Genomic DNA, 13490 nt, shown 5'->3' on the forward strand with positions numbered 1-13490 from the left:
CTTTTAGAAAAGTATTTTCTAAAAAAAGAAAAAGGTGAAAAGAGAAAAAAGAAACAAATAATATTCATTGGTATGCTGTGCATACCACTTTGAGAAGAAGAGTTATCACTGCAAAAAGTCAGTCATAATGTCAGAGTCAAATGTTGGAGCTATGAAGGAAGCAGAGATTGAATCCAGATGTACTTCATGGTTGTTGTTGCACAGTTAAGATTTTGAAAATATCATTTATAAGTAAAATTACATGTAACTTTATATTCTTTTGATTTAACTGTTTCTCATAAATGTGTCTAATCTATTCTAATCTTCCTTCAGATGGAAACTTTTTCACATTTACAAGACATGAGCCTGTTGGTGTGTGTGGACAAATTATTCCTGTAAGTTGGAGTCACTTACTTAAAAAAAAAACACAGATGTTCCTGTTGCAAATGAGCATGTTTTTAAACTTTTGTAAGTTGTGGATACATTACCAGTGAGAAACTTTCTGTTCCCAAAAGTAGAGACTATCTTGAGTATTCATCAGACTCTTTAAGGCAGAGTTTTAAAGAGTCACTCTAATTAAGCCTTGGCTCTCTCCTCCCTGTATTATGGAGCACAGATCAATGTCAAAAAATTGAATTTGTTTGAAAAACAGAATTGCGTTCTGTTGGAACAGAAAGAATCAAAGTAAACTAGGTGGAGAGAGTAACATTTATACCCTAAAAGAAATAAACTCTTTGGGACCTGGAATATCTATTCTGTTTAGTATAGCATCTGGACTACTGCAATCTTTGGTTATGACTGGGTTACCTTCATGACACGGCAAGCAACAGCACGAAGAGTATGTTTAATGAGCGCCAAGCCAAAGTTCCCAAGCTCTTTTTCAGTGTTTTTTGGATTTATTTATTCTAAGAGAAGTTCAGAAGACCTACCTGAGTCTGAGCATCCAAAACACTGAGAAGATCAAACTCTTTGTTGAGGTTTACATAATTTAGAGGGGTAGCTGTGACAGTGATTACATGCACTACGCACTCCTGATCCACCCATCTCTTTTCCCACATATTAGGTTTGGAAGTCTGCTCTGACCTGCTTAACAGCTTACTAGGTTCTAAAATAGTTGGGTTGTCTGCCAGGCTTGTTCGGACATGTGAGTCCATTCTTGTTCCTGATATCTTTCTGTTGACCTGGCAGATCTGCTGTACCTCTAGACCACTACATTGATCTAGAGAGCATCTCTGGAAAACATCATTTGGATCCATCTTCTTGCAGAGCTCAAAGAATTATTTTTCTAGTTCATTTTGTAGGTCAGGCACGACATATTTCATGTAAAGCAAACTCAAGACAGACAAGACTAGACAAATTTCTATGTAAAATTGCAGACTAGAACTATGGGCAGTTTGTACATATGCTAGCTTCCTATGCAAAATGTTCAAGGACTTCTAAGTATATCTTTGTTTTCTCTGAATTGAAATTTAAAGCCAAGTTCAAAGTCTGTACATAAACCAACCTTTGAGGATTATGTGAACACTGCAAAATACTTTTGTCTGCTCAGCATTTCTCTTCCACTCACTTAGTTCTGCTTCAATAAGGAAGATTCAGAAAGCTTTGTAATCCCTTACTTTGAGTTATTTGTGCTCCTGTTATTTCTGGGGGTGGGGTGAGATTAAAGGAGATAACCAGAGAGATAAAGAACAGATGTATTTATACTTCTCCAAGCATTTCCGAGATAATAGGTAACTGTTAACTGCCTTTTCCTCCACTTTCTCCTGTGTCTTTTCTGCTGATTCTCACAGGCTCAATGCTTCCTAAGCCACTAGAATTATTTTCAAAGGGGCAGAGTTCTTTCACCCAACTTTTTTGTCCCTCACACTGCTGATATGGGGTCCAGAGGAGTCAGCTGCTCTGCACTGCAGCTGAGCTAAGAACAATAGAGAGATGACAGTAAAACCACCATGAAAGAGCATAGGGGCAGTATTATGCTTTATTACTTTGTCTCTCTTTGAAAACTGAATTGATGACAGATCATTCAAGAAACAAGATAACAAAACTGCCAACTTACCACTAATCCAGCAGCTTTCTGTCAGGCTTTGTTAGAGGTGTACTCTTGTTGTTTCCTGTCCCCTGGACTCATATATACCAAAATCACTGATCTTTGTACAACATGATTTGCTAGTTGCTTTCTCAAAATATCTTCACACTGAAAAGCGTTCAATAAAAAGTTCAACTATTCAGTTGTCAATTCGCACTATAATCATAGAAAAAAGCAAAGAGGTTTTGGTTACATATTAGTAATCTGATACACATTCTCATCTGTATTTTAGTGGAACTTCCCACTGGTTATGTTTATCTGGAAGATCGCCCCTGCACTTTGTTGTGGAAACACGGTGGTTGTCAAACCAGCAGAACAAACACCTCTGAGTGCCCTTTACATGGGATCCTTAATTAAAGAGGTAAGTTGGTAACAGCATTGCTTTTTGCCCTTCTCAGAAATGTAAGAGAACACTGCAGCTGAAATGCCACAGAGGTAATGTAAGCTAGGCTGTCCTTTGCAAGTACTTCTTATTACATGTCTAGCCTTGTACTATGGAACTTACCCTACTGTGAACCAGTTAAGTAAATCCAGGGCAAAAGCATGCATATACACAGCTTCATACACACCTACAAACAGAGTTAAAAAAAAAAAAAAAACACAATACAATACTAATTTAGTAAACTGCATTCCATTCTTTTGCAAACATATTTGCACAGTGCCTTTCAAAGTCAAAAGTAAACATTAAGTCAGGAGCAGAGTATTTAGAAGTGAGTGGCAAGGACTTTATTAGCATAGTTATCACAGAAAAGAGCCTGTTTCTACAGCTAATTATTATTATTTTTTAACTGAACAAACCTTTCACCCACCTGGGTTTATAATTAACAGAGAGCTGTAAACCTGCGTTTCTTGACTGATGCCAAATTTGTGAACTCTCTTCTCACCGAAAATGACAGAATATACTTTGTGCTCCTGAACACAAAGAATGTTGCAGTTTATCCAGTGGCTCCAAAGTAACACTGGCAATTGTACTCAGCCCAATAAACACCCAATGTAAAGAAAAAGTAAAAAAGTAAACACCCAATGAAAAATAGTTAAATAGTTCAGCTATCTTGTTTCCCAATAAGATCAACAAATGTAATCTAAAATGTTTGAAGAGTTGGCATGGACTTCAGTAATTGCCAGCTCAGTGACCTTGCAGCATGTTGGCAATGACTTAGCACATTTTATTATTTTGCTCCAAAACTATGATTCAGCAAAGCACACAGGCTGTGGTTTGTTATTTCATGCAAACTCAATGAGTTTTAAGAGTAAACTAAATCCTGCCATTACTGTATCTCATGGAAAATGCTCTTATAGTGGGGCAGGGGTATATCTTAAAAAAAAAAGATCTAGTATACCATTTCTATTATTGTTTAGCAATAAATATTAGAAAGTTCATTTATGTGGAATGTAACTCAGGTATGCCCTGAGCCTAAATAAGTACATATATAAAAATACTGGAGCAGGTCCAAAGAAGGGCAACAAGTCTTGTGAAGGGCTTGGAGAATATGCCCCACGAGGAGAGACTGAAGGAACTGGGGCTGTTCAGTCTAGGGAAAAGGAGGCTGAGGGAAGACTTTAGTGCTCTCTTCCCGTATCTGAAAGGTGCTTATAGCAAGAGCGGGGTTGATCTCTTCTTACTGGTGACAGTTGACAGAACAAGAGGAAATGGCCTCAAGTTGCTGTGGTTTGGGTGGGTAAGCCATGCAAGAAATAAATGTCTCTAGGGTACTAAGGCCGAAAACAACTGTACAACTAGGAAAAGGTGACTTGAGAACTGAAAATGGCTGTCAGACTACAGGAGACAGTCTCCTAGACATTATCACTTCCCTGATTTTATGGGGTTCTCTCTTCCAATTCAGGCAGGATTTCCACCTGGAGTTGTGAATATTGTGCCCGGCTTTGGACCCACCGCTGGAGCAGCAATTTCTCACCACATGGACATAGACAAAGTGGCCTTCACAGGCTCTACTGAGGTATTATAACGAACGCAAGAAAATATAAGCACGAACTGTGCCTCACTGATTCCAAGCAATGATTTAATGTCTAACTTTTTTCTATGTAACTGTTTTAACTTTTTTTCTTTCTTTTGGCTGTTGGTTTGTTAAACAAAGTCTGTTTAATGATTTGTTGGTTACTATTAACTTTAAACGTATTTAAACAATGTATGGCAGGAAAACCATTCAAACAAAGGCACCTCATGACATACAATAGGTTCTAGTATATTAATGCTATTTTAAGGCTTGTCCTTTAAAGACAAAACATTTTTATAGATATTTTTTTTTTTTAGTTCTTAATAAAAATAAGTTCAAAAAATGCAAAAAACTGAAAGACGCTGTCCTGTATTGTCTTTAATGGCAACGTGATGGTAGGTTTTTACTTCAGAAATCTCATACCATACCCAGTCCTACACACATTTAGGTGAGGTAATGGCATTTTTGTGTTTGTATGGATGATCACTGGGGTGGTCTTAGAAGTTTATTTGAATGTGTACCAGTTCAACAGTTGATAAGGAAGTCACTGTTAATTTTCCCTACTCTTTACTCCAAGAATAGTTATTGATGTGACTGAAGATTTGTCCTTGCTGTCACTATAAAACTTTATCCTTACTTGAGTACTTTACATTATCTATCTGTATACATACTTCATGGAAGTATTGCCAATTGGTCTTTTAACTTCTTGGATGTACATTCCAAAGATAAATAGCACTGCCTCATATCAGCAATCAGTACATACTGAGAAAACTCAGAAACCTTGACTAAAAAAGCTATGGGAAACAAGAAGAACCCCAAAGCAAAGAGATTTGAGAAATGTTCCACAGATGTTCCCCTTTGTAACAGCTACAATTCCTAGTGCCCAGTATAATTCCAAAGTAAAGTGGACAGTGGAACGTGTTTCCAGACTTTCATTCCTGTCAATTACTTTTGACAGTGTAATTCAGCAGGAAGAAATGTTATTCCCAAAGTCAGGAAGAATGTCACAGCAGGGATGTTATATGGTAGCTGCTACACACTAAGAGATATAGGCCAAAGCTGCAAGTTCTACAAGCACATTTCACGTTTCAATTTTCCCTGCTATTTTTTCATATTATAAAATTTCCTTTATTTATGCCTTCAGTTGAAAGAAACAGCACAGAGTCTCTGTCTATCCGTGCCCATTTCCCATTTCTGGTCTCCTTATTACTGATAAAGGAGAAACAACTATGAGTAAGATTTGGCACTGTGGGTATATACTGTGGGTATATTTTCTCATACAAGTTATCCATCAAAAGGCTTTCCCATAAATGAAAAGGGAGAAAATCATTTTATTGAGGGCCTGGCAAAGTACAAAATAGAACCTACTTCAGATTATAGGTGCAAGCCATTGGGGTGTTGGTACCAAAAAACAAATTATCTTTGACAGCTAACATTAACATTTCCAGGGAAAATAACTGGCCTATTATTGGTTTCTAGACTGAAAGTCATCTCCATATTGACTCTCCAGTTCCAATACTAGTTTCTCATTTTTTCTTCTTAGTTTTATTTCTGCAGTTAATTATGTATGCAGCTACTGAGTGTGCAATTATGAACTGTGATTATGATTTCTGAATGTTGCTGGATCATATTATTTTTAAAATAACATCCTTTTTCTAACTTTTAGGTTGGCAAATTGATCAAGGAAGCAGCAGGGAAGTCCAATCTGAAGAGAGTTACACTGGAACTTGGAGGAAAAAGTCCTAACATTATATTTGCAGATGCAGACTGTTAGTAAAATTTTCATTACTTAACCTGGTCACTTCTCATTTTGTAAAAAAAATGACTCATATCTGCTTAAAGAAGAATTTTTGTGTGCTTTTGTTTCTGGTGTTTTGTGTTTGTTTGTTTCTGGTAATGCTGTCTATTTCTAGATTGTCACTAGCAGTTGCTGGCCATTTGGCTGGACTGAGATATCTGACAGTCTGCCAACACTTATTATAACTATGATTCTAGTGCAAAAAGAATTCAGAATCAAAACCCAACAGATGGTTTATTATCTTCCTAGTGGACTTCTCATGGTAATGCTGAATCAATATTTGACATAAAACAGTTGAATGTGTTTTTTTCAGAATATAGTGCTGCTGTGTATAAGAGTAGCTTTGGACATTGATAAAATGAGTGAATTCTTACATTTTAAATGATCATGGAAATAAAAAGCGAGAAAAAGAGAAATGAGATGACATGGCAAATCTAGAAATAATTCATGAGGTGACCACTCAAATTCATGATTGATGAAGTCTGCATTTCTTTGCAGTGGATGAAGCTGTGGAATTTGCACACGTTGGTCTGTTCTACCACCAAGGACAGTGTTGTGTAGCAGGATCCAGAATTTTTGTGGAGGAGCCTATTTATGACGAGTTTGTTCGTCGGAGCATTGAACGAGCAAAGAAATACATTCTTGGGGATCCTCTGTCACCTGGTGTACAGCAAGGCCCTCAAGTGAGTAATATATGTCTCTCATTTAATTTTGACAGAACATCCCACTTTAATGTACTCCTAAATCTGCTCTTGTTTTAGTGTTAATGCTGAGAACCGTTGACTAGTGACTGAGAATTAGGAAGAAAAACTGGAGTGAGGGTTGTTTGCATTACCATCAAAGAATTAGTAAGACAGGAGTACGATTTCATTCTCTTTTCCAGATCCATTTGGTATGGAAAAAGGGACCATTACACAGAACTTCAATGCTTTGAGAAAGTTCCAGTGCAACAGCTGTAAAAGTGCAAGTTGCCCATACCACCCATATTAGAGTGCTAGCCTTATATTCAATTGGTGCCTCAGTAAGTGAGTAACTTCAGGAAATTAAAGCTGAGAGTATTTTTCAAGATGCTAGGTCTTTGTTATACTGATCTCAGTTTTAGAATACCACACAATTAAAAATCAAAATTTTGTATTTTGTCTTTTGGTGTTAAAAGGTTATGCCAACAGATTCCCTATTAAATGTGAACTGATTCACTGTGTTCCTGTGTCATATAGCTTCATTGAAAACCAAATTTTTCCACCAGTTCGTAGGCTCTCTGGGAGAACACCTCCCTCAGGCCACAAGTTTGGGTAGTGTTTTGCACAGCAGGCATGAAAGAAAATACAAAAGCCCTGCTGAAATGTAAAATAACATATATATGATAATTCACAGATTATTAAGAAAAATTATGATGATAGCAATAACAAAGAAATGACTGAAAAAAACTTGAGCTGTATCATCTAAACATTTTCTCTTCATGATGTTTATGCACAAGAGATATTTGGCCACCAGGGTAGCAGAAACTTTATATCTTCAGTGTGCACTAAGGCAATTGTTTGAAAGGATAATGACAAGGAGAGCACATGGAACTAAAAATCACCTCCTTATAAATATCCCCAGAAATAAATACCCCTAAAATTATAAGCTTTTATCACAGCTTTAGTTGAATAACTGTTTAGTCTAATATACATCCAGGAATCTCCCAAACCTTTTTGCAATGCTGTGTTGTTCTATGACTGAAATAGTAATATTTGTTGTTTAAGTGAAAAGACACCTTTTTATTGCACGAGTAAGAGAATAAAATATATGTCTACTTCACTGAGTGATGACTATGAACACAGAAAAGAATTTCTGTGCAAGAGCCCCCCCAGAAGTAATTTTAGTGTCTTCATTAGCTAGAGATTGAAAAGTTGAACTCTGACAGATTGAAGAGTCATGAAATTGTTTAAAAGAATCTTTTTCTCTGGTTGCCCAGAGAGATAGTGGAAACCCTGTCCTTGGAGACACTCAAGGCCAGCCTGGACCAGGCTCTGAGCAACCTGATCTTACTGTGGATGTCCCTATTCATTCCAGGGGAGCTATACTGTATGATCCTTAAAAGTGCTTTCCAACTCTTAAGGATTCTATGACTCTAAAAATTTAAGTTCAAAAAAAAAAAAAAAAAAAAGGTGTTGTATTGTATGCCTCCACCAAACAGCATGAACTACCATTGAATTTTTCTTGAAATAAATGTTACTTTGTAGATAATTTCTCTAATGCATGAAGGGCTGATTAGTAGATTTGAAGAGGGAAGAAGAGAGAGGTAAATGTGAGCTCTTCCTTGTCCTGTTCACAATATTTGCTTTTATCTCTTTTGTAGCTAAAAAAACTGGAAGAGGTTAGAGAAATATAAACCTTTACTGTACCACCATCATAAACTCCCTTTCCCTTCCCTTTCCATGCTGTCTTTCTTGGTGAACTTGGGGAAGAAGGACAGAAGTTGTCTTCGTCCAATAAAAAAAAAAACAAAAAACAAAATCTGCAATCTATGTTTCCCAAACCACAAAAGCTAAGAGTCTTTATTCTACTAACAACTCAGAACTTAAAAACAGCAGTGAATTTCAGTTATATTGTACCATTTCTTTTTAACATTCTTTAATGATTTAGAAAAACAGCAGGGCCAATCTACCAGCCCCAGTGAAGTACAAGAGAATCTTGCAAGCTAGATCAATCCCCCTGTTATAACTTCAGAAACAAGCTCATCAATTCTTATTTGTATGAATCATTTGCAGCTGAGAACACTTCTGGAAAAAGTACCATATATGTTTATTTTATAGATTTTCTTTCATTTATATTTAAGATACGCATGCTATCAGTCCTTGTACAGCTGATTTTTCTGAGTGAAAATTTCTCATTACTGATTTACCTGAATAGTTTTTAGAAGTTATTGACAAGAATGTTTGCTGGGCTTTCCAGATGTCCTTCTTCAACACATGCTGTTGAACAAAGCTGGAACATTTTTAAGTTGTGAGCTTGACACTGTTTTAATCCCTGTGTATTTTTTCACTTAGATTGATAAGGAGCAGTTTCAAAAAATCCTGGATCTAATTGAGAGTGGAAAAAAAGAAGGAGCCAAACTGGAATGTGGAGGAGGTGCATGGGGAAACAAGGGTTACTTCATCCAGCCCACAGTTTTTTCTAATGTTACGGATGATATGCGCATCGCCAAAGAAGAGGTAAATAAATTCTTGGCAGTCAATACTGGAGATTTTCAGTTTAAATGTGTGTACAAAATATCCATTCAGAAGGTCAAGTGACTATATAAAAATGTTCCAAATTAATCTGTTGTTCCGGCCTGGTGTTTGAAGTCCTTTTCTTGGTTTCTTAGGCCTCTTTCACCAGTCCATTAGAGGTCAATGGAGAGGAGTATGAGGCTGGCCTGCCAGCAAAGGCACCACCTTAAGTTGATAAGAGATAAGAAATGTTAAGGCTGGGTCTGTTAATTACGTCACCTCATACTGCCCACGTCTCACATATCAGCTATGGTAACTGTAACAGAGAAACAAATGTTGAAAACATAACTTGTGAAATCTGCAGTCCCTAAGGAGCAGCTCAAGTTGCAGTTTTGACACAATAGGCACCAAACAGCTATTTTGCAATGAGTTGTGCTTCCACGGGCGTTTTGCTTAGTGACAATTACAGAAAAGTGTTGCCTCTGCAGGGTTGCTTCATCTAAATTCCTTTGCAGAAGTACCCATGCAGTGTTGAAGGGCTTGTAGTGAACCAACTAAGGGGGCAGTGCTAGGTTAGCAATGACAAGCTGGAAGGAAAAGGGTTATGAGCGCAGAGCTTTTCCGTGAGCACAGTCTCAAAGTAAAGTTATGATCTCTTCATTCTCTGTGTTGTTTGGCTTTCATTTGTCTGGATTAATACTAGTGCAATTATTGTCTGTTATATTTCTTTATGCTAGAAAGCTCCTTCAAAATTGTAAGACATCTAGGAGTTACTTCTTTTTACCAGCAAGACTGCTAATGCATGCTGCTGCTCATACTTCATATGGTTAGCAAAATTAAAAAGGCTAAGTTAAAATGAACACCAGAGCACTGAGTGCTAATTGCAAAGACAAGAAAAATCAGATAAAGTTGCTTAAAAAGTAACTTGAAGTGTTTCTTCTGATCTGTAAAACAGGTAGGAGACATCACAGATACATTTCCTCACAGGCTTATTTCTTTCCTTTAGCTCAGCAGAACTGTAAGAACTGACCTTCTCACAATATTTTGAATCTATTGAGTAACAAAACCATAGAGAGCAAAGGCAATTTAAAGAATGCTTGGATTTTTAATCTCAGGCTTGCACACTGAAGAAACGTTCACTGTTTTTTGTAATCAGTGTAAATAATTCCTCGCAACACCAATTAGAAACTAGGAGTCAATATTTTCCAATAGAATCAAGTGGAAGTCTCATAAATGATGGGAACTGAAGCATTTAGATGCAATAATGCCCCCCTGCCCTACACAGTGTTAGCATGAAGTTGTAGGTAGTGTTCATATACAGCTGCAAACACAGAGATAGCAGTGAGAAAGAGAAGTTTAATAGAATATTTTCTCATATTGAACCCAGAAAGAGAGCAGAACATATATGACTGGTGCACATGTTTAATTGTGCTAATATCTGCAGAAATGAAGGACTAATTAAAAGTTTAGGAGAGAGATATGTTGAATACCTTTTTCAACTTGGAGTTTCCTGAAGAAATATCAGTTGGCTATTCACCAGTATAGATCTGTAACATACCATAACTCCATGTTACATACCTGTTATGCTAGGCATCTCTTCATCTTATTTATTTATTTATTTTCATTGTGTATTGTTTCTTATCTATCGCTTTACTCATTTTTTTTCTTTTTTCTTTTTACAAGAGGCCAACTTGATTTGCTCCATACTATAAGAATATTACCTCCATGTTAATTTATAATCCATTTTAGAACTCTAACATGGATAACCTTGGCTGATTGAATTTAGGAACAAGACTGTCTGAAAGAAACATTTTTTATTGTTTATAAATTGTGATAATAAGATACGATGGTCCACTTCATTTATTTGTATGTGCCTAAAACAGATATTTGGACCTGTTCAACAAATCATGAAGTTTAAAACTATAGATGAAGTTATCAAGAGGGCAAATAACACTACCTATGGCTTAGCAGCAGCAGTTTTTACCAAAGACATTGATAAAGCACTGACATTTGCAGCTGCTCTTCAGGCTGGGACAGTGTGGTAAGTCATGACTCATTTAAATCTTCCCTCAGAAATGCAGAAAACTAGAAAACTGCTTTTGCTGGTACACTATTGTATTTCAACCCTCACTTGTCCATACCTACTGAGATATTACAAATACTTCTGTTCTTCACACATTTGCCCTGTAAACTTATTTTAAAAAAAATGTGCTTACCATGCTTACATATGCTTACTAAAAGTGAAAGAAAACAAAAGGAAAGACAGTAAAGACACTGGTTTCTTTTCTATTCAGGATTTGGGGGTAACCAAATACATATTCAATTTGCAGGGATCATTTTCTGTAATGTGCAAATAAATCCATTATTTGAAATTGCTTGACCATTAATCTGTGCAGAAAATTTTCCTGTGAATGAAAAAATTGATATAACATGATTCAAAAAAGTGTAAGAATCAGTACGGATTGAAGAAGCAGGATTGTGGTGATAGAACAAGGGGAAATGGCTTCAAGCTTAAAGAGGGTAGATTTATGTTGGATAAAAGGAAAAAGTCTTTTACAGAGAGGGTGGTGAGGCAGTGGAACAGCTTGCCTAGAGACGTGGCTGATGCCCTGTCCCTGAAGACTTTCAAGACAAGCTTGAATCGGGTCCTGGGCAATCTGATCTAGCTGTGGATGTCCCCGTTTATTGCAGTGCAGCTGGACTAGATGGCCTTTAAAGATCCCTTCCAACTCTATGGATTCTATGATTCTATAATTCTAAGAACAGTTACAAGTAGGGAGGAAAAGATGCTAAGGGGAACCATAAGGCAGAAAAAACTTGCAAAAAAACTGTCACGTAGAAGTGGAAAAGAAAAAGGCAACCTATACGGAACTAAAAGGCAAAGATGGGAGAAGCAAAAGTGGAAACCTGAAGGAACATCAGACAATATAATTTCTGACAAAGAGTCGCACATTTTCCTATCAGAAAGTGAACAATTAATTTCACTGGCACTCAAAGCACGTGTACTTACTATTTTTTATATTTTCAGCCACAGTACAGAATGGCTTAACACTGAGAAGAACCAAAAAAAAGTTTCCTAAACAAATATTTAAGTGACCTGAATTTGCCTATTGAAAGTAGACATACAGCAGAACTATCTCTGCTTAGATTTGGGTTGAGAGCTGATTCATTGATTAGGAAGGAGATTCGTTGTTACTATCAGAAGAAAGATGTGACTTTCACTCAGCTTGAAGACTTCTGATCAATATGCTACTTCATCACAGTAGCATATTTCTTGCAAATGCATTACTCATATGTATTATACCACAGATTTATCACCACAAATATATTATAGCTGATGGCACAACACGGACTTGTCAGAAGTGAGAAAGGTTGTTTCATACTTTCTAAAGTCTTTTTTTATATAATTCTTCCAGGGTTAATTGTTATAGTGCACTGTCAGCTCAGTGTCCTTTTGGAGGATTTAAGATGTCAGGAAATGGAAGAGAAATGTAAGTAAACAACTTTAATACTGTAGATTCATAGGAAATAGAAGATGAAATTCGAAATTCCAGCTATTAATATTCACAGCTAGGATCACCAACTTGAGATTTTGACAAACTACTCTGTGTAATATTCAGAAATATCATGAATGTCAAGCAAAGAATTCCATTATAAAGACAATTTTCACAAGAACTGCGAAGTAGTTTGCAGACTATTAATATGAAAAACTAATCATTGTGTTTATGGTGTACGGTTTTTGCATATATATAGAAAGTGTCATTGACATACATATATGTACACAGAAATCATGCATAGTTTGTGGAATCCACTGTAAGTGTCCCTTTTTTAAGATTACAAGACATTTTAAAATCCTTGAATTTACTATCCAACTTGATTAAATGCATTGTAAAATATAACTGTATAGTTGCAATACTCTTGTCTTTTCCCAGGGAAGTGGGAAAAGAAATGGAACACAGCTTATAGAAGTGAAAAGCTATTCAAATTGTTTCAGACATAAGATTTACTACAGTTTCAGTTCGAATCACGTCTTCTTTCATCCACATTCATTCTGATATTCATAGTAGCATTAGATTCATATCATGTGCTGTGCTGTTAAGATACAATATCCTACACTTTTTCTACATTATAGCATTTTGCTTTTGGGCTTCTTGCAACATAAATCACAGCAGACTTTTGTTAAGAAATGCAAGGGAAAGACATCAGATTTTTTTTTATTATTTAAAAGAAATAAAAGCTAGGTTTTTCATGCTTTCTTATTATTGGATTCAATATGCTCCTCATAGCAAATGTTGTGCCAATGGCTTCAAAGAGAAGAGATTTATACAAATGCTGAGAGAATCAGAAAATGAAATGAAAACAAACAAAATTAAAAACAAAACAAAACAAAACAAAACAAAAAAAAAAAAAAAAAAAACTCACCACATCTGGACCATTGCTAACACAGACTGTTATGCACTTGATTGCCAAAAATTGGG

At 36.2% G+C, this 13490-nt stretch overlaps 1 protein-coding gene across 1 annotated transcript in view; it reads left to right on the plus strand.

Moving 5' to 3' along the window:
- Positions 1-13490, plus strand: part of ALDH1A1 (aldehyde dehydrogenase 1 family member A1) — a 31503-nt gene that overhangs the window by 16199 nt on the left and 1814 nt on the right. Inside the window, exons 5-12 of the mRNA XM_052701306.1 lie at positions 313-374; positions 2298-2426; positions 3910-4023; positions 5687-5789; positions 6317-6501; positions 8851-9015; positions 10896-11053; positions 12429-12503. Of these exons, the coding sequence (XP_052557266.1) occupies positions 313-374; positions 2298-2426; positions 3910-4023; positions 5687-5789; positions 6317-6501; positions 8851-9015; positions 10896-11053; positions 12429-12503 (991 nt within the window). The remainder of the gene's footprint in view (positions 1-312; positions 375-2297; positions 2427-3909; positions 4024-5686; positions 5790-6316; positions 6502-8850; positions 9016-10895; positions 11054-12428; positions 12504-13490) is intronic.

The sequence above is a fragment of the Tympanuchus pallidicinctus genome, unplaced genomic scaffold, assembly GCF_026119805.1.
Source record: "Tympanuchus pallidicinctus isolate F22 unplaced genomic scaffold, pur_lepc_1.0 scaffold4, whole genome shotgun sequence".
In the NCBI taxonomy this organism is placed as follows: domain Eukaryota; kingdom Metazoa; phylum Chordata; class Aves; order Galliformes; family Phasianidae; genus Tympanuchus; species Tympanuchus pallidicinctus.